The sequence below is a fragment of the Salvelinus namaycush genome, chromosome 34 (assembly GCF_016432855.1).
Source record: "Salvelinus namaycush isolate Seneca chromosome 34, SaNama_1.0, whole genome shotgun sequence".
Taxonomy (NCBI): domain Eukaryota; kingdom Metazoa; phylum Chordata; class Actinopteri; order Salmoniformes; family Salmonidae; genus Salvelinus; species Salvelinus namaycush.
This window is the reverse complement of record NC_052340.1, coordinates 11,518,143-11,539,933: the sequence shown is the minus strand read 5'-3', so window position 1 is coordinate 11,539,933 and position 21,791 is coordinate 11,518,143. Positions and strand designations below refer to the sequence as shown.

Below are 21,791 nucleotides of genomic sequence, written 5' to 3'. Positions count from 1 at the left end.
ACAACAGAGTGATCAAATGAAGATACCAGATCTGTACCTTGCAAACCTGACAGAAAAATAAATAATAATAAAATGTGTCACAAATAAAGAACACTGCAGTAAAGGCAGTCCAGTCAGAATAAGATAGAGTAAATGAAGAAAATACTCACAGAGACCAGTTCACTATGTTTCCCATCACCAGCAGAACCATTCGGTCCTAACACAGCGTGAGAGAGAGAGAAACGTTTACTTGTGGATTTGTGAATCTTTCGTAACATTAGTCTCCATACAGTGTGTGTATGTACAGTATACCAATGACTGTATATATGAATGGGACAAAGCCATCGATCACGCGACACCATTCATTCCTATGTAAATACTCAATAGTGTATTGAAGCCAAATGAAGTCGGTTAAGATGGCGTCTCATGGAGACATAAGATACGCAGTTTGAGCTACTCCAGGAAGTGATGTTGCAGCCTAGCTCAGTGCTGCCCCCCCCCCCCCCCCCCCTCTCATTGAGTAACTCAAGTTGAAGGCCAACCAGGCGACAGAAGGCTGCAATTAGAAACTAAATTAAACTTATTCTGTGTGGGATTGAAAAATAATCGGTTCAAGGACATACATCTGGTTGTTAGAAGCAATTATTGGTAGATTGACCACGATGATTGCCATTTTTCCATTCACGATAATGGGGGGTTCCAGTTTTATGCAAACAATGCCTGCAGTATCGCGGTCGGCCTTGAACTTCCGTGTCTTCAATGAGAGGGGGCAGTAGTTCCCCCCCTGATGTATACTCACAATATACATGGGGCCACTGCACTGGCGGATACAGTCGGTGTAGATCACATACACAATCCTGCGCAGGATGCCAGAATCTGAAACACAAACAAATAGAATAGACTGACACCTGTCCTTAGCCCTGTAACTTTCCTAGCCCCTACTCCTAGGTTCCTGTCTGTCTTCGGGGTCATTTTTCCTAGCCCCTACTCCTAGGTTCCTGTTTGTCTTCGGGGTCATTTTTCCTAGCCCCTACTCCTAGGTTCCTGTCTGTCTTCGGGGTCATTTTCTTAGCCCCTACTCCTAGGTTCCTGTCTGTCTTCGGGGTCATTTTTACTAGCCCCTACTCCTAGGTTCCTGTCTGTCTTCGGGGTCATTTTTCCTAGCCCCTACTCCTAGGTTCCTGTCTGTCTTCGGGGTCATTTTCTTAGCCCCTACTCCTAGGTTCCTGTCTGTCTTCGGGGTCATTTTCTTAGCCCCTACTCCTAGGTTCCTGTTTGTCTTCGTGGTCATTTTTCCTAGCCCCTACTCCTAGGTTCCTGTCTTCGTGGTCATTTTTCCTAGCCACTGTGCTTCTGCCTCTGCATTGCTTGCTCTATGTGGTTTTGGGCTGGGTAAAGTAAGTAAAGCACTTTGTGACAATTGCTAATGTAAAAAAAGGGCTTTTAAAAATAACAAATAAATACATGTGATTGATTGATTCCTTACTCAGTCTCCAGCGACCCATGTAGTAGAGCTGGGTGCTGAGCAGCATGGTGGCCAGGATGTGGAGGACAGAGAAGACGATCCAGAACACCATGTTGCCCTTCCCGAACACCTGAACACAACACACACAGGTAGACACACCATCATCAGGATGCATCAGGAACTTGACACTTGCTGAATGATGATTCTATAGGTTGTGTATGTCAGAGTCTACAGTTCAAATCAAATCAAAGTTTATTTGTCACGTGCGCCGAATACAACAGGTGTAGTAGACCTTACAGTGAAATGCTTACTAAGCAACAGTGCAATTTTTAAGTAAAAAAAAAAAAAGGTATTAGGTGAACAATAGATAAGTAAAGAAATAATAACAGTGAAAAAGAACAGTAGCGAGGCTATATACAGTAGCGAGGCTATATACATATATACAGTAGCGAGGCTATATACATATATACAGTAGCGAGGCTATATACATATATACAGTAGCGAGGCTATATACATATATACAGTAGCGAGGCTATATACAGTAGCGAGGCTATATACATATATACAGTAGCGAGGCTATATACAGTAGCGAGGCTATATACATATATACAGTAGCGAGGCTATATACATATATACAGTAGCGAGGCTATATACAGTAGCGAGGCTATATACAGTAGCGAGGCTATATACATATATACAGTAGCGAGGCTATATACAGTAGCGAGGCTATATACAGTAGCGAGGCTATATACATATATACAGTAGCGAGGCTATATACATATATACAGTAGCGAGGCTATATACATATATACAGTAGCGAGGCTATATACATATATACAGTAGCGAGGCTATATACAGTAGCGAGGCTATATACATATATACAGTAGCGAGGCTATATACAGTAGCGAGGCTATATACATATATACAGTAGCGAGGCTATATACAGTAGCGAGGCTATATACATATATACAGTAGCGAGGCTATATACAGTAGCGAGGCTATATACATATATACAGTAGCGAGGCTATATACAGTAGCAAGGCTATATACAGTAGCGAGGCTATATACATATATACAGTAGCGAGGCTATATACAGTAGCGAGGCTATATACATATATACAGTAGCGAGGCTATATACATATATACAGTAGCGAGGCTATATACAGTAGCGAGGCTATATACATATATACAGTAGCGAGGCTATATACAGTAGCGAGGCTATATACATATATACAGTAGCGAGGCTATATACAGTAGCGAGGCTATATACAGGCACCAGTTAGTCGGGCTGATTGAGGCAGTATGTACATGTAGGTATGGCTAAAGTGCCTATGCATATATGATGAACAGAGAGTAGCAGTAGCGTAAAAGAGGGGTTGGCGGGTGGTGGAAGGCGGGACACAATGCAGATAGCCCGGGTAGTCAATGTGCGGGGGCACCGGTTAGTCGGGCTAATTGAGGTAGTATGTACATGAATGTATAGTTGGGTGTTTGTAGTGTTTTGTCTGTCAGTCTGCCTGTCTGCGTGTCTGCGCTCCTAGTCACTCACCACTCCTAGCACAGAGAAGAAGATGACAGCAGCCAGACAGGCGTAGGCAGTGTAAGCGCTGGCATTGATATCTGGGTGTCTCTTCTGGTACAGCTTTAACACACACAGCCCAGCGATCATATACATGAAGGAGGTGTCTGACAGACAGGAGACAGAGGAGGAAAGGGAGACATTAATGACGTTTCTTACAGTACAGAATACCTTACAGTACAGTTATTGTGAAGTAGCCCGAGTCCCAGATCTGTTTGTGTTGTCTTGGAGTCACAGCAATCTAGTTGGGCAAGACAGAATGAACCGATCTGAGACTTAGCTGATTGAGAAAGCCATCTATTAAGGATTTGTGTTGCAGTATCTTCCGGATCTCCCAATAATCCAACCGTGACATTAGTCTCTTAGTCTCACCGAACTGGAAGTTGGTGTAGTTGGGGCAGACGTGGTAGCAGGCACTCAGCAGCCCCTCCATCATCAGAGCTGTGCCCATGGCGTAGAACAGCCCAAAGTGCTTAGGGATGCCACACTCCTGCATACAGGGAGGGAGGGAGAGACAGAGGCTCAGAATTACAGTATATCATTGTCACTAGCTTGGTTTCCATCCAATTGGTGACAGATTTTCATGCAAACATACAAAAATGTGCATAAAAAAACAAACAAACAATATGCACATTTTGCCACCAGAGATCTGTTTCCATCAAATGGACTTGTGGATAGAAAGGCTGTGTGATGTTGTAGAGAAAAGAGAAACATATGACCAGCCAACGTTCATTTCTCTAGAGGTTATTTAAGTAGCTGTGTTTCACAGCGGTGTATGACCTGACAAAGATCCAACTCAGATGGAAACGTTGTCTTTATTGTGCTTCTGATTAAATCACCCTGGGAGTATGCGTTTAAATTCCAATGTACAGAATAAAAAATACAAGTTAAATGGGTTTCCATCACATTTTCAACTCTACTGATGGTTTTGTCACTAAATAAAATACGTTATATAGGGAATTATGCCCATTATGGTCTTGGCACGAGCACTCTAGCCAACAGTGCGGGTATAGCCTACATGAGATTTTATGGACAAAAGAGCGAGAATTTTTACTTGTCAAACGGCAGTCAAGCATCGATCGTCATTTCACCAGAATAAGACATATATTGGAAAGGAGCCTCAAGCTAAATCACCACCCGGTGAAATTCATAACTTCTTTAATCTGTAGCCTAATAAACCCCATGCTTTCCCTAATCATAGTGGGAGGAACACACAACATATCACTGCATGACTCGATATGATGGTTATTTTATCAATATTTGCGCAGAAAGGCGTTTCCCCGCAATTTCTCGCATAATTAATTTTACCTACACAAAACCCACCTTGTCTAGCGTATTTAGTTTAGTCGCCATTTGGAAAGTTTACTGACAAATTTGCTGTTTCCATCAGGCATGTCGTCAAATGTTCTATACGACCTGTACTTTACGCACATAAAAAGTTGGGATGGAAACCTGGTTACTGATATGGAACGTTCCATAGTGTGTAGGAAATCTAATCTGGACAAAACCCTCATGTCAACATCATGGGTGTTCATTTCATGTTCTAATTGTTTATCACACTGCTATAATACCCTACCTGTACCAGGGGTTGGTTTAGAGGTTTGTGTTGCCACCCTTGGAACACATACTGTCCCTAAAGGCAGCGGTTCGATCCCCCAGGTCCACCACTCTCACACTCTGTACTGTATCCCCGTCAGATTTCTACCCGTCACATACTCTAATCTACACCTGTCAATAAAACAATTACAAATACAAAATACCCCCCAAAATATACAAAAGCACCGTCTCAGTTTGATCTCTCACCAGTGCGTTGAGGTCGTTGCGGTCCAGCGCTCTGCTGTGGATGATGTCTCTCTGCAGCACGATGAGCAAGAAGAGGAGGCCCAGCATCACGTAACCAAGGTTACTCAGTATGTTGTTGAAGGCACTGCACACCAGAGGGTAGAGAATGGATGTCATGAATGATACAAGTCATACATTACATGCACAGCCATATGCGTTTTTTCCCTTATGACACACACACACACACCTCAGATTCCCCAGGGGGTGTGCACACAGGAAGTTGTAGTAGCAGATGTCCTGATTTCCTGTCACGTTGACAACCTGGAGGAGACAGGAACATGTCAACATCAACACACTAGCCACCCACCACGTGTGGATTCTACAGTCATATCTACTCACTCGAAGGCAATTCCTTGACAAATGCACACGTTATAACTCTGTAATAATGTAGCTATAACTCTGTAATAATGTAGCTATAACTCTGTAATAATGTAGCTATAACTCTGTAATAATGTAGCTATAACTCTGTAATAATGTAGCTATAACTCTGTAATAATGTAGCTATAACTCTGTAATAATGTAGTAAATCTGCAGTTGGAGTGTGAGTGAGGGTAGCACACAGTACCGTTTGATAAGTGATGACCAGCTGGATGACAGGGAGGGCGTAGAACACACCTATGGTGACAATATTCCTGAGGAGAGCAACACTGACATTAACTGCCATGACACTGACAGTTGTACAATTGCTAATCCCACTGATACAAAACAAAGCTACTCTCCTATCCAAAGAGGCAACTGATCACTAGCTAATTGTTATCATGCATTTGACTAGAGTACTGATAGACTGGAGGATGCCATAGGGTCATAAACCCAGCATTGATGTACAGATTTTGAGCAAACTCTCCATCCCACTCACCAGAAGTAGATCTGGTACTTTTTACTCAGAACCCTCTTGTCTTTGCGAGCGAGGTCCGACACACACAGGTACTTCTGCAAAAGGACAAGCGACCACAAGAGTTTCATTGGGAGGGAAAAAGTAAACAAAAACAACAGAAGATGAGTATAATATTGAGTGATGCACAGGGGAGGAGAGGTAGAGGAGGGAGGGAGGGAGGAGGGTGTGGAGGAGGGGTAGAATAGAGGAGAGGTAGAGGGGGGGTGGAGGAGAGGTAGAGGAGGGAGAGAGGGAGGAGGGAGAGAGGGAGGAGAGGTAGAGGAGGGAGGGAGGAGAGGTAGAGGAGGGAGGGATGAGGGATGGAGGAGAGGTAGAGGGGGAATGGAGGAGGGATGAAGGAGAGGTAGAGGGGGGAATGGAGGAGGGATGGGTCAGACCTTGGTGCGGACGATGTTCTTGTCCGAGTCGATGTCGGCCAACGTGTCATAGTCATCCTCCTCTATAGAGCTCAGAGACTCCTGTCGACTACGACCCGCTACGCTCTCCAATGAACGCTCTGAGAGAGAGAGATGGAGAGAAAGTGAGAGAGAGCAAGAGAGAGAGGAAACAGTAAGTTTGTCAGTGACTCAGGGTTATATTTCTCAATTTGATAGTTTATTGGTTTTACAGCTTAAGATAATTTTTTTATGATTTGGGACGTATTCAATAGATTGGTGATTCTGGCCAATGACGCATTCGTTATAATTACAAAATGTATAATTTAAAGTCATCCTCAACATTCCATCATTATCTCTGCATACAGTCAAACATGATCGTTGACCATATGTGATCGTTTTGGTTGAGGTCTCCATCTGTGGTCATCAGAGCATTAAATTACATCAAAAGGTATATAGATCTTGAACATATTCTGAAGTGATTGACATGTGGCTGATTTATACAGTGAAGGGATGCAATTGGCTGGCTGGCTAAGGCAGTGAGGGTCACCAATGCGGATGGCTACGTGGTGGATGGCAGTTAGGAATGGTCTGCGTTTCAAAGTCTCCTGTCCTGATAAACAAACACAGATAAACCAATAAGAAACAAGAGCACTCCGCAGCCCTCCAATCAAGGGCCAGTTTGGTGGTGAAATGCTGTGCAACATAAATTGAAGACGGATTTTGTGCCATGTTGACCCATTGTGTGTATTTGCACATCGGAGTGTGTGTGTGTGTGTATACATCTGTATTTAGTCATCCTGCTCCATACCCATGTATCTGTAGTTGGCATCTGATGCTATGCTGTCTGTGATGGCCTCTGAGCTCAACGTGCTGGCGTTGTCCACTGTAGAAACAATAGCAGAGAGAAACAACATTAAAGAGTGCTTGAAGTGGTGTAAGTATTCACTTTGGCTGTGTCCCAATTATCTTTCCTTCCTCCCAAAGTGTGCGCTTGTTCACTTCCCTTCACTGATTTGAAAGGAAATGACTGGTAAAAGAAATATGGAGAAAAGTGCAGCTAGTCCGTGACTCCCCCAATCCAATGCTTTTAGATTCGTGGGAAGTAGTGAAGGAGTGCACATTAACGAGGAGACTCATGTGAAACAAAGCAATGAGACACACAACAGACCTAGAACAGTGAAAGCCCGGTCATCCTCAGTTAGCTACATTGATTGACAATATTTTCACTCAAAACGTTTCAAATATCGTCACACTTGTAAAGTAAATGAGCACACACACACACACACACACACACACACACACACACACACACACACACACACACACACACACACACACACACACACACACACACACACACACACACACACACACACACACACACACACACTCACCAAAGGAGCCGTATTCATAGGGGGAGACTGGAGTCACACCTGGCTTTCCTGTGGTAACAGGTAGAGATAATGTCACATAAACACACACCAAACACATGCCACCATAGAAGTTAGTAGTCTACACTCTACCACAGCATCTAGATGAATGGTTAGTTAGAGAGGACACACCATGCCCTGTGGGTTCAGAGGTTGAAAAGTGAGGCAAGGGTTAATGCAAGGGTGCCCTAGGGTGTGAGTCCAATGGGAGATGAAGAGTGACTATTGAAAACAGAAGTCCTTTTCAGTCAGACTCCCATTGGAACCAAACCACCATAACCATCATTTCATCCAAAGCATGACCATGGACAAGTGTTCGTGACTGCACTGGACAGTGCTGTGTCAGGCAACTCAGGAAGTAAACTGAAATTCCAATTCAATAATTGAAAAAAGGGGCTTCTATTTTCAATGACTTCTCAATAAACTGAGGAGTATATATTTATTTCAAATGTTTTTCCATATTTTAAATTGAAATCACTTCCAGAATGGACCCCGACAGGTAATCCAATTAGCCATGCATGAGGATGATGATTCCTCATCCACCCAGATGATAAGCCGTCATCCCTCCACTGGATGACATCATACTGGTGATAATGACTGTGAGGTGGGTGTAATAATTTATACAGCATGCACGAAGGGTAATAAGTAGTGTGAAACTGTGGGAGAAGCTCAGTCACAGGCAATATATCACTACTCCAACATTCTTACCCAGTAGAGAGGCTGAGCCAAAGTTTAGCATGGGGAGAAAGAAAAACAGACAAATTCAAAAATACAACTTAAAGAGAAATAGACCAGTAATCCTTCGTCTGATGGGGCAACTATTAAATGGTACGCATTCCTTCTACAACTCATTTTTCAACCTTAAATACAGAGTTACAGAGTTGGTTCTCTCCCCTCTTCCCTGTACACCCCTCTGAAAAAGAAATAGAACGGAGTGTGCCATTGTAGTGGGTTGCTGGGATACCTGTCTCCACGGGCGACATGTCCGCTGGGTTCAGAAGCCCCTCCCTCCTCCTGTGCATCCTGACCAGAGAAAAGACCCAGAGAGAGACACTTGAGTTCCAAAGCCTCTATATGACCGTGTATGAAATGATGTACTTACTGTATACGACAGTGGGGCGATCGACAGACCTCTTGTTCTCCACACAGGCCACCAGGAAGGTGAGCAGGTAGAAGGAGAGGAAGATGCCCAGGCAGAATAGCATGCCCATCACGTACACATCCGCTGAGACGGAGAGAGAGAGAGATAGATAGAGATATAGAGAGAGATATATATAGAGAGAGATATAGATATAGAGATAGATAGATAGATATAGAGATATAGAGAGAGAGAGATAGAGAGAGAGCGTGGAAGGAGAGAGGAAGAGAGAAAGATAGAGAGAAGATGTTAGAGAGAAACAGAGACGAATAGAAAGAGAGAGAGTCAGACAGTAACATTTCTCTCTGCTACATTGATGTACTGTTTGATGGAGCTGAAGTCCTTTGGTCTGCCTGGCTGAGTGACTCACAGCTGATAGCGGGCGAGACGACCACGTCCAGCGTTTTACTGCGGTTGCCGGCATCGATGAGCTCATCTGGACGGAGGGGGTAGAAGCGCAGGGGACCCCCACATGCCTCGTCCTCCGTCTTCACCACCACCACCACATAGAAACTGTTACTAGGGAAGTCCTTCCTCTGGGAGCCACGAGATAAGAAAAGGGGAGAGGGGGAACAAGAGAGAGAGAGAGAGACAGAGAGAGACAGAGAGTTGATGAAATGGTTGTCCATTGTGGCAAGTGAGCTGTAAAAATGTATTTATTGATCAATTACCTGATATCTCCAGTGTGTGTGTGTATTTTACCTGGACAGTGATGGCAGCTGTCTTGGTCATGGTTTGATACATTCCAATGAAGGCCACGTTGTTATCCAAGTCATACACTGGGCACTGATGAACACAGAATTTAGCAATCAGAGAGGAACAAGTGTGTCTGTATGTGTGTGTGTGTGTGTGTGTGTGTGTGTGTGTGTGTGTCTGCCTGAGCGAAGAACAGGTGCAGCCAGGGCTAATGTGGTTGCCACGGCAACATGCGTCTCTTCACTCCCCATCAAGTGTGTGGAATGCAGATTTCTATATTGGCCTACATTTCAGCGACCCCCCCCCCCCCCCCCCCCCCAGTGTGAGCTGATAACACACCTGACAGAGCTTTACATTGCGTTTTAGTAACGCCTCTCTTTCACAGCTTTAAACTGCTTTCGGGTAAAACCAGTGCATTTCACAAGTTCATTCACAGCTGTCTAGGGGTTGCTGGGTTGCTCAGAATGAACTCAACACTGCCCTTGTGTGGTATATCGGAGGCTAGCCATTGGAGACAATATGCTGAGGGACCACAGTCATGTCCGTATTCATTAGGGTACACCATAGCAAAACGTTTTGCACAGAAAACTAAAATAAGTGTTTATTTGAGCGTTTCTCAACAGTCCATCCCTGTTTCAGTTCAGTTACTTCCGAGTTGTGGACTCGAGTCACATGATGACTCGATATAAAATAAAACAACTTGAGACTTGACTTGGAGCCTCAAGACTCAGGACTCAACTTTGACTTGAGACTGATTACTTGAATTTATATGGCCAGATTTTGTAATGTTTTGTCCGTCACTCATTTTGTGGCACAGAGTCTACGTGGATTATTCCACACGCAGCCAAAGGCATTACCCGCAGCACCGCCCTTGCAAAAAAACCTGCAACAGATTGGCTAGTGAAACACACACTCAGCACTCTGATTGGACCAGCAAACTGTCAATCAACACAGGTCGGGTGAGCTAGCAAACAGATTGCTGATTTGCTGTACAAGCTATAGGATCGGGTGCAGCGCAAACCTTAAAATGTAGGAAGAGGATTGCCATAATAAATATGCAGCTCCAAAAATAGTTTGGTTATCAAGAATATTAACTGTTTACTTTGCAAGCTCATCAGCAATGGGCTAACAATGACTAGCATAGGCCTACTGGTCTTTTGGTATGTAACAATTGCTTGAAATTGATCATTTACTCAAGCTTGCATTTGGAATTTGGAGTTAAAATGTATTATTACTGTGGTGAAGATGCACCATTGGCGTGGCTCTTCACTTGCACTCTTCAAACTCCCGCCGGCGGAGAGTGCTTTTTCCTCTTGTTGACATGTTTGCTGTTGCTTTCACACATGCATTGGCCCTGTTGTAAATCTATTTTCCATCTAATACTACAATAATTTCTAGCATTTCATCATTTCATCCCCGTACCGTTTATTGCAACAAGTAGACATTTCTGTTTCATGTTTGATAGGACTACAATACACTGTCATTTAGCCAACCATTTCTTACCCTCTGAGTGGCGTGATGTTTATGGTGCACATGAACATTCAGAAGACTCATGTGGTAGAAGTTCTGTTTATTTAATTAAATGTATGGTTCCCTTTCTTCATATTTCCCTGGTTATGTCAGAGTTCTGTGTCTTCCTATTGCCGCGTTCAAAACAACTGGGAACTCGGAACTGGAAACTCTGAAAACTCAGACTTCCGACTTCAGTGCGTTCAAGACAACTGGGAACTCGGAGAAAAAACGAGCCCCGACTCAGGATTCCATCTCGGGAACTCGGGCCTCTTTCTAGAGCTCCGACTTCCAGACCTGAAGATCACTGATGTCATGATTTGACCTCGTATTTTTCCTGAGTTCCCAGTTGTCTTGAAAGCACCATTAGTCTCTGTCATTCTGGTTGTGCGTAATAGCGGTGCGTGCGCCTCAGTGCATATAGAAATAGGCTACGTGGCCTGCGCTCCATGCTTTGGAGAACGTAGAATAAGGTAAAAGGATTGTTCCATGTATACATGGTGTTGAAATATCATTAATAATCATTAAGTCTGATTAAGAGGAATGTACCAATGGATGTGAAAATGGCCTTTTACATTGTAGAATCCGTTTATTGGATGCAATTGCCAATTTGGTAATTGTATGATGGTCCTGGGGTCCAAGTTTATATTATTTATGCAGGCCTACCTGTTGGAGCTCCTGTTAGACAGATTCCATTTGGTTTCTCAAGGGGAGGCTGTACAGTCTTGCCCTCTACCTGTGTCCATTCAGATTGTATCAGGCTTAACCTGTCCAGAGGCTATTTCTTTTGGGCTATTGCAGGTGTATATTTGGTCAATCTACTTGTATATGTTGTATGATATGGCGCTTTCACCATTGGATCACCAAGACCTGTAAATAAATCTACACTCCGAGCATGTCAACCTGCCTTGGCTTCTGCTGATGTCATGCCCTTACGACTGCCACAAGGTCCCTATTTTACAATGACATAAAGGTATGTTGTAGACAACATAATGAAAAGGGCTGTCCTGGAGCCTCGATAAATAGACAAAGATTCCTCGTTGAAAAAGTCGTTGCATGTACAGATTGTTTTTTATTTTTACTTGAAAACTTATAACTCGACACGTTCTTAGAATGCACGACTTGGACTTGACCCGTTCTACTTTGGACTCGATTTGTAACTCAGACCTTGTGACTTAAGACTTGCTTGTGACTGGAATAATAGTGACTTGGTCCCACCTCCGATGCCTAATGAACAGGTTTGGTCAAGTTAGTTTACCTGGATGTCCTGGATGGACATGACAGAGCACGGGAAGGTCATCTCAGAGTTGACCTTGACGATGACCGTGTCCACTCCGTCAGGGAACACATATTTGAAGTACTAAGAGAGAAAAATTGGGAGTTATAATTATACAAAAAGGATCACATATTTATCAGAACAAGTCATAATTCAGATTATTATTATTATTATTTTTTTTTAAATGTAACGCATACTTCCTAACAATACTATTCTATTATGTTGATAGATCTACAGTTTTGAAAGGCAAATCTATAGAATACAAAACGCACAACATGTGTGATGTAACAATATGTAACAGTATATATTTCCTCCCGTCTCCGTCTCGACATCTGTTACGCAACACCTCAACAAATCACACACACACATTCCTTCTTTAATCTCAATCACCTTCTTGGCCCTGGCCTTTAGACTTAGACAACCGTCTCCACCCACACACCTCTCATGGCCACAGTATAAGGGTTTTACGAGAAATATCCTGTGCGCGTATGTCTCCCCGTGTGTATGAGTGTGAGTGGCTATGTTTCTCACCTGGGGTTGGGATGGTGAAGCAGTGAAGCTGAACTTCTTGTCTGTACTGTAATGAAGAAGACAAGAGGACAAGAAACACTCAACAATAACATTAGCCAGTCAGGTCACACATACTGTACAGTACGCCATCTCTACTCTATGAGTGATGCTGTTGTGTCTTGGCTTGCTGTAGAAATAGGCAGTCACGATCGTGTGTAGGCAAGAAGGCAGTGTTCAATGCAAATTAGACCAGCTCTGCACAGTAGCATAATAGTGATATAAACTATGATGACTCAGAGTATTGACTATGTACTGTTGTGGGAGGCTGTGTAAGGCATGTAGTTCTACAACCAGATATCAGGTATCATGTATTCGCTCGGCTAGCTAGCAGGAAGGTAATGATCCCGGATGAAAATGACTCACTGCAGGGTGAAGCTGTCAACGCGGCTAATCCTCAGCTGGTAGTGGGTGCCCAAGCTGGACAGGGTGGACACGTCCACAAAGAAGTACTGGGTCTCGGTGAGGGAGCGGGTGGGGGGCTGGCACAGCGTTCGGCCCACATGGGCATAGGGGTACTTCCTCTGGTACCTGTGGCAGGGAGGGGAGCAAAGATATAGCACTTCTCCACTAATTTCTATTCATCCAGGAAGTCCCATTGAGGCCAGAAGACCATTTTCTCTATATACACTGCTCAAAAAAATAAAGGGAACACTAAAATAACACATCCTAGATCTGAATGAATGAAATATTCTTATTAAATATTTTTTTCTTTACATAGTTGAATGTGCTGACAACAAAATCACACAAAAATGTGATTTCCATTGATAATTTATCAACCCATGGAGGTCTGGATTTGGAGTCACACTCAAAATTAAAGTGGAAAACCACACTACAGGCTGATCCAACTTTGATGTAATGTCCTTAAAACAAGTCAAAATGAGGCTCAGTAGTGTGTGTGGCCTCCACGTGCCTGTATGACCTCCCTACAACGCCTGGGCATGCTCCTGATGAGGTGGCGGATGGTCTCCTGAGGGATCTTCTCCCAGACCTGGACTAAAGCATCCGCCAACTCCTGGACAGTCTGTGGTGCAAAGTGGCGTTGGTGGATGGAGCGAGACATGATGTCCCAGATGTGCTCAATTGGATTCAGGTCTGGGGAACGGGCGGGCCAGTCCATAGCATCAATGCCTTCCTCTTGCAGGAACTGCTGACACACTCCAGCCACATGAGGTCTAGCATTGTCTTGCATTAGGAGGAACCCAGGGCCAACCGCACCAGCATATGGTCTCACAAGGGGTCTGAGGATCTCATCTCGGTACCTAATGGCAGTCAGGCTACCTCTGGCGAGCACATGGAGGGCTGTGCGGCCCCCCAAAGAAATGCCACCCCACACCATGACTGACCCACCGCCAAACCGGTCATGCTGGAGGATGTTGCAGGCAGCAGAACGTTCTCCACGGCGTCTCCAGACTCTGTCACGTCTGTCACATGTGCTCAGTGTGAACCTGCTTTCATCTGTGAAGAGCACAGGGCGCCAGTGGCGAATTTGCCAATCTTGGTGTTCTCTGGCAAATGCCAAACGTCCTGCACGGTGTTGGGCTGTAAGCACAACCCCCACCTGTGGACGTCGGGCCCTCATACCACCCTCATGGAGTCTGTTTCTGACCGTTTGAGCAGACACATGCACATTTGTGGCCTGCTGGAGGTCATTTTGCAGGGCTCTGGCAGTGCTCCTCCTTGCACAAAGGCGGAGGTAGCGGTCCTGCTGCTGGGTTGTTGCCCTCCTACGGCCTCCTCCACGTCTCCTGAATGTACTCCTGGTAGTCTCCTGGTAGCGCCTCCATGCTCTGGACACTACGCTGACAGACACAGCAAACCTTCTTGCCACAGCTCGCATTGATGTGCCATCCTGGATGAGCTGCACTACCTGAGCCACTTGTGTGGGTTGTAGACTCCGTCTCATGCTACCACTAGAGTGAAAGCACCGCCAGCATTCAAAAGTGACCAAAACATCAGCCAGGAAGCATAGGAACTGAGAAGTGGTCTGTGGTCACCACCTGCAGAACCACTCCTTTATTGGGGGTGTCTTGCTAATTGCCTATAATTTCCACCTTTTGTCTATTCCATTTGCACAACAGCATGTGAAATTTATTGTCAATCAGTGTTGCTTCCTAAGTGGACAGTTTGATTTCACAGAAGTGTGATTGACTTGGAGTTACATTGTGTTGTTTAAGTGTTCCCTTTATTTTTTTGAGCAGTGTATATACATATTTTATGTCATACTTTTCCCCCCTTTTTTCATGGTACCCAATTGATAGTTACTGTCTTGTCTCAACGCTGCAACTCCCGTAGGGACTCGGGGGAGGCAAATGTCGAGAGCCGTGCGTCCTCCGAAACATGACCCTGCCAAGCCGCACTGCTTCTTGACACACTGCTCGCTTAACCCGGAAGCCAGCCGCACCAATGTGTCAGAGGAAACACCGTACAGCTGGCGACCGAAGTCAGCGTGCATGCACCTGGCCCGCCACAAGGATTTGCTAGAGCGCAATGGGACAAGGACATTCCGGCCGGCCAAACCCTCCCCTAACCCGGACGGCGCTGGGTCGATTGTGCGCCGCCTCATGGGTTTCCCGGTTGCGACACAGCGTGGGATCGAACGTGGGTCTGTAGTGACGCCACTAGCACTGTGATGCAGAGCCTTAGACCGCTGCAGCACCTGGGAGGCCCCAGATGACCTCTTTTATAAGGGAGACCTGGCCAAGAGGGTAGCTCAATATACAAATCATGATAACAGACTTGAGCTCATAGAACATAAAAGGCCTTTATTAGACTAGGTCACGTCCAAAATTGCACCCTAATCCCTATGCAGTGCCATAATTGCACTACTTTTGAGCAGGGTCCATAGAGAAAATAGGATGCCAATTCATATTACACAGCCTAAGCTATTTTAAGGTTGAACTTAACCATGACCATTGCAGACAGCTCATAACAGTGCCTATGGTGGGAAAATGATGATACGGTCAGGATGATAAGAACAACCCCTGCTGAGAAAGGAACTGAGAATTGGCCTGTCAAATTGTGTCAACAAAAAACTGTGTGTAAATGACAGAAAAACGCACAAGCTGCAACTTCCCAAAATCCAACAACCTAGCAAGTACTGTAATTATGGCTAGTGTCTATGGGGAAATGAGGCCTATGCTTTATGTTTATGTGGAAGTGAAAGTTCAATGTTCAACGATGACTCGCTCTCAACTAAATTGCTTTACCACATGACACGGGTGTTCTGGTATTGCGCAAGTCCATGTATTATGTTAAGCCATGAAAGACAGGCTACTGTAGCGTCTCCCAAACTCGGTCCTCGGGACGTTTTGGTTTTTACCCTAACACTACACAGCTAATTCAAATGACCAAAGCATGCTGATGAGTTGGTTATTGGAATCAGCTGTGTAGTGCTCGGGAAAAAAACGAAACGTGCACCACTTCGAGTCCCGAGGACAGAGTTCGGGAGACCCTGGCCTACTGTATAATAAAAAAACAAGTAGGCTCTGCTTGCAGGCTAAACACTTAGACCTATATCATATAATAATTAGGGGGTGCTTATATAGTCCTGTTTCACTGTATGTACAGGTGTGAAATGGAAATGTGATTTTTGCATATGCCACTCCCCCCGAGACACCCTCGGAGAGTGGGGTCACAGCCAGGGATCAGCCATTATTGACGGCAACTCTGGAGCAATTAGAGTTAATTGCCTCGCTCAAGGGCAGAATGACAGATTTTACTTTGTCGGCTCGGGGATTCAAACAATAACCTTTCTGTTACTGGCCCAACACTCCTAACTGCCAGACACAGGGTTTTCTTTTTCTTTGTATGTCTTCTTGCCCTGCCACCACTCCCTTCAGTTGACCCATTCAGTACTTCTCCTGCACATCTCTGTGTAATGTTTATAATACAGTGAGCTCCAAAAGTATTGGGACAGTGACATTTTGTTGTTGTTTTGGCTCTATACTCCAGCACTCTGAAATGATACAATGACTATGAGCTTAAAGTGCAGACTGTCAGCTTTAATTTGAGGGTAATTCCATCCATATCGGGTAAACCGTTTAGAAATTACGGCACTTCTTGTACATAGTTCCTCCATTTTAGGGGACCAACGTATTGGGACAAATTCACTTATATGTGTATTAAAGTAGTCAAAAGTTTAGTATTTGGTCCCATATTCCTAGCACACAATGATGACATCAAACTTGTGACTCACAAGCTTGATGTCATCATTGCGTGCTAGGAATATGGGACCAAATACTAAACTTTTGACTACTTTAAAAATTAAAGTTGACAGTCTGCACTTAATGTATTGTTTCAAATCCAAAGTGCTGGAGAACAGAGCCAAAAAAACAAAAAATGTGTCACTGTTCCAATACTTTTGGAGCTCATTGTATCTTCAACCATGAATAAGTCAATATATCTAGCCTACATAATGAAGAGAGACGCAGCAAAAATACACTCAAGGAGAAACAAAACCTCTACAACATCTAGGACTAGGCTACACAACTGTATGGCCTGTTGGTTTAGGTTGTTTTCTTTGACAGAACTGAACAATTTAATACCAAAGTATAACCACTTATCGTGCTTCCCCTCCACTCTAGTTGAAAATGCCCAGGTGCATCTCAAATGGATATTGACATAATAAAATGGTTTGGTGATATAACAGAGGGACAGAACCAGGATGTGCCAGGGCTGCAGCCAGTAGGGCACAACGTTGCGGAACGTTGCCGATAGAAATGTCTTGATTAGAGCCAACTTGAGTCCTTATTCTACGTGTCAGAGATGCATGTTTGTTTAAAATAACATAATGCTTCTGTCTGAACGTTCCACAACATTGTGCCCTGCTGAACGCACCTCAGGTGTGCCAGCAGGTTAGGCTACTCACAGTCCACGCAGTATGAGGGGGACCTGGAAGGACAGCACAGCCTGCTTCTGTCTGACCACAAACAGGATGGGACTGCTCTCTGCCCCCTCCGACAGTACGTCCACAGTCACACGGACCCCCTCCGTCTGCCAGGGCAGGGAGAGAGAGAGGGGGAGAGGGTTAGAGAAACGCAATGTATCTAAGTAAAACGACATACAGTACATACAGTACCAGTCAAAAGTTTGGACACACCTACTCATTCCAGGGGTTTTCTGTATTTGTACAATTTTCTACATTGTAGAATAATAGTGAAGACATCAAACCTATGAAATAACACTTATGGAATCACGTAGTTACCAAAAATGGAGTTAACCTCTAACGAGCCTCAACCCCGGATCCGGGATCACCCCCCACCCCCCTCCACACTGATTAGCATCGCTAGCATAGCGTCACAATTAAATAGTAGCATCTAAATATCATTAAATCACAAGTCCAAGACACCTAATGAAAGATACAGATCTTGTGAATAAAGCCACCATTTCAGATTTTTAAAATGTTTTACAGGGAAGACACAATATGTAAATCTATTAGCTAAACACGTTAGCAAAAGACACCATTTTTCTTTGTCCACCATTTTTTCTCTCCACCAGTAGCTATCACCAATTCGGCTAAACTAAGATATTGATAGCCACTAACCAAGAAAAAACCTCATCAGATGACAGTCTGATAACATATTTATGGTATAGGATAGGTTTTGTTAGAAAAATGTGCATATTTCAGGTATAAATCATAGTTTGCCATTGCAGCCACCATCACAAATCTCACCAAAGCGACTAGAATTACTACAGAGAGCAACTTGTATTACCAATTTACTCATCATAAAACATTTCTTAAAAATACACAGCACATAGCAATGGAAAGACACAGATCTTGTGAATTCAGACAACATTTCAGATTTTCTAAGTGTTTTACGGCGAAAACACAATAAATCGTTATATTAGCATACCACATATGCAAACGTTACCCCAGCATGAATTCAAGCCAAAGAGAGCGATATCGTTATCATCGCCAAAATATATTAATTTTTTCACTAACCTTCTCAGAATTCTTCCGATGACACTCCTGTAACATCATATTACAACATACATATAGAGTTTGTTCGAAAATGTGCATATTTAGCCATAAAAAAACGTGGTTATACAATGAAAATAGTAGCAAAACAAGCCTGGAAATGTCGGTCGCCATCTTTGAGTGATCTAGTTTAATCAAAAGCTAATCATATACTTGACTAAAAAATACAGGGTTGACAGGAATCGAAAGACAAATTAGTTCTTAATGCAATCGCTGATTTACATTTTTTAAATTATCCTTACTTTTCAATACAGATTGCGCCAAGCGAAGCTATACAAAACAAAATGGCGGCATAAGCGTTTAACATTTTTCGACAGAAACACGATTTATCATCATAAATTGTTCTTACTGTGAGCTGTTCTTCCATCAGAATCTTGGGCAAAGAATCCTTTCTTGGGTCTAATCGTCTTTTGGTCGAAAGCTGTCCTCTTGCCATGTGGAAATGCCCACTAACGTTCGGCATGAACTGGAAACGTGCCCAGCGGTTCAAAGTGTCTCAGAAATAAATGCCTCAAAATCGCACTAAACGGATATAAATTGCTATAAAACGGTTTAAATTAACTACCTTATGATGTTTTTAACACCTCTAACGAGTAAAAACATGACCAGAGAAATATTACTGGCTAAACAAAAGCTTGGAAGGAGGCGAGTCCGACATCCTTCGTGCGCCAGGCGCAGGCAGCAAAGGGAAGCTACTTCCGGTATTTGCTGTTTTATACAGCCCCTGATTGCGCAATCGACTCCATTCAAAGCGTCATCACGTACTGACATCCAGGGGAAGACGTAAGAAGTGTCTGTTTCTCCATAGCATTTACACGGACCTTTAAACTGACTCCAGATCAGGGGCCAAGATGTCTGAAATCTGACTCCCTATCATGAAAAGTGCTGTAGATTGAGTTCTGTTTCACTCAGAGACAAAATTCCAACGGCTATAGAAACTAGAGAGTGTTTTCTATCCAATAATAATAATAATATGCATATTGTACGAGCAAGAATTGAGTAGGAAGCCGTTTAATCTGTAGAGGAAATTATGCTAATGCGAAACAGCACCCCCTATAGTGGCAAGTAAAAACAAATCAAAATATATTTTATATTTGAGATTCTTCAAAGTAGCCACCCTTTGCCTTGCTGACAGCTTTGACACTCTTGGCATTCTCTCAACCAACTTCATGAGGTAGTCACCTGGAATGCATTTCAATTAACAGGTCTGCCTTGTTAAAAGTTCATTTGTGGAATTTATTTCCTTCTTATGAGTTTGAGCCAATCAGTTGTGTTGTGACAAGGTAGGGGTGGTATACAGAAGATAGCCCTATTTGTTAAAAGACCAAGTCCATATTATGTCCAGAACAGCTCAAATAAGCAAAGAGAAAAGACAAGTGAAAAGTGCATCATTACTTTAAGACATGAAGGTCAGTCAATGCGGAAAATGTCAAGAACTTTGAAAGTTTCAAGTGCAGTCACAAAAACCATCAAGCACTATGATGAAACTGGCTCTCATGAGGAACGCCACAGGAAAGTAAGACCCAGAGTTACCTCTGCTGCAGAGGACAAATTAATTAGAATTAACTGCACCTCAGATTGCAGCCCAAATAAATGCTTCACAGTTCACGTAACAGAAACATCTCAACATCAACTGTTCAGAGTAGACTGCATGAATCAGGCCTTCATGGTCAAATTTCTGCAAAGACACCACTACAAAAGGACACCAATAAGAAGAAGACACTTGCTTGGGCCAAGAAACACGAGCAATGTACATTAGACCGGTGGAAATATGTCCAAATTTGAGATTTTTTGTTGCAACCGCTGTGTCTTTGTGAGACGCAGAGTAGGTGAACGGATGATCCCCGCATGTGTGGTTCCCACCGTGAAGCATGGAGGAGGTGGTGTGATGGTGCTTTGCTGGTGACACGGTCTGTGATTTATTTAGAGTTCAAGGCAGCATGGCTACCACACCATTCTCCAGTGATACGCCATCCCATCTGGTTTGCACTTAGTGGGACTATCATTTGTTTTTCAACAGAACAATGACCCAACACACCTCCAGGCTATGGAAGGGCTATTTGACCAAGAAGGAGAGTGATGGAATGCTACATCAGATGACCTGGCCGCCACAATCACCTGACCTCAACCCAATTGAGATGGTTTGGGATGAATTGGACTGCAGAGTGAAGGAAAAGCAGTCAACAAGTGCTAAGAATGTGGGAACTCCTTCAAGACTGTTAGAAAAGCATTCCAGGTGATACTGGTTGAGAGAATGCCAAGAGTGTGTAAAGAATGATGATGGCGCTGACAGATAGGGCAGCCGTGCTTCTAGCTCCTAAGCAACTTGGCATATTTCGTTTTTCATTATTAGCCCAGAAAATGTTTTGTGTTATTACATACAGCCGGAAATAACTTTTGGATATCAGAGTGGCTGTAACTCATCAGCATTACGAACAGGAATACGACTTTCCCGAATTTGATCCTTTGTTCGTACCCCCCAGGGCAATTGAAATGATTCCAGAGGCTGATCCAAAACACCGCCGGCCGAGAAGAGGTATTCGGAGTGGACTTCTAGTCCGACTCAGGAGGCGCGCACACCACCCATCGCTTCCGAATATATATTGCTCGCTAATGTTCAGTCTCTGCATAATAAAGTTGACGAGCTCAGGGCGAGGATCTCCTTCCAGAGAGACATCAGCGATTGTAACATACTCTGTTTCACAGAAACATGGCTCTCTCAGGACATACTGTGAGTCCATACCGCCAGTTGGGTTCTCAGTTCATCACGCAGACAGGAATAAAGATCTCTCCCGGAAGAAGAAGGGCGGGGGTGTATGTTTCATGATGAACTACTCATGGTGTGATTGTGATAACATACAGAAACTCAAGTCCTTTTTCTTCACCCGACCTAGAATACCTCACAATCAAATGCCGACCATATTACCTCCCAAGAGAATTCTCTTCGGTTATAGTCACAGCTTATTTCCCCTCAAGCTGATTCCACGACGGCCCTCAAAGAACTACACTGGACTCTATGCAAACTGGAAACCACATATCCGGAGGCCGCATTTATTGT

The 21,791-nt window shown here is 43.8% G+C and overlaps 1 protein-coding gene across 6 annotated transcripts in view; it reads right to left on the bottom strand.

Moving 5' to 3' along the window:
- LOC120028334 (SID1 transmembrane family member 2-like) overlaps window positions 1-21,791 on the bottom strand; it is a 34,165-nt gene that overhangs the window by 5,035 nt on the left and 7,339 nt on the right. The window contains exons 2-23 of one of the 6 annotated variants that reach the window (XM_038973547.1): window positions 17,624-17,748; window positions 13,120-13,284; window positions 12,718-12,763; window positions 12,169-12,270; window positions 9,408-9,491; window positions 9,076-9,241; window positions 8,699-8,792; window positions 8,532-8,590; window positions 8,276-8,287; window positions 7,532-7,579; window positions 6,946-7,020; window positions 6,685-6,747; window positions 6,138-6,256; window positions 5,722-5,795; window positions 5,431-5,497; window positions 5,053-5,126; window positions 4,827-4,950; window positions 3,396-3,513; window positions 2,994-3,130; window positions 1,466-1,574; window positions 779-855; window positions 150-196 (exon numbers count right to left, since the gene is read on the bottom strand). In XM_038973547.1, coding sequence (XP_038829475.1) covers window positions 150-196; window positions 779-855; window positions 1,466-1,574; window positions 2,994-3,130; window positions 3,396-3,513; window positions 4,827-4,950; window positions 5,053-5,126; window positions 5,431-5,497; window positions 5,722-5,795; window positions 6,138-6,256; window positions 6,685-6,747; window positions 6,946-7,020; window positions 7,532-7,579; window positions 8,276-8,287; window positions 8,532-8,590; window positions 8,699-8,792; window positions 9,076-9,241; window positions 9,408-9,491; window positions 12,169-12,270; window positions 12,718-12,763; window positions 13,120-13,284; window positions 17,624-17,748 — 1,985 coding nt within the window. Of the gene's footprint in view, window positions 1-149; window positions 197-778; window positions 856-1,465; window positions 1,575-2,993; window positions 3,131-3,395; window positions 3,514-4,826; window positions 4,951-5,052; window positions 5,127-5,430; window positions 5,498-5,721; window positions 5,796-6,137; window positions 6,257-6,684; window positions 6,748-6,945; window positions 7,021-7,531; window positions 7,580-8,275; window positions 8,288-8,531; window positions 8,591-8,669; window positions 8,793-9,075; window positions 9,242-9,407; window positions 9,492-12,168; window positions 12,271-12,717; window positions 12,764-13,119; window positions 13,285-17,623; window positions 17,749-21,791 lie in introns of those variants that run through there. The other 5 variants (XM_038973548.1, XM_038973550.1, XM_038973549.1 and 2 more) reach the window with 5 other exon arrangements.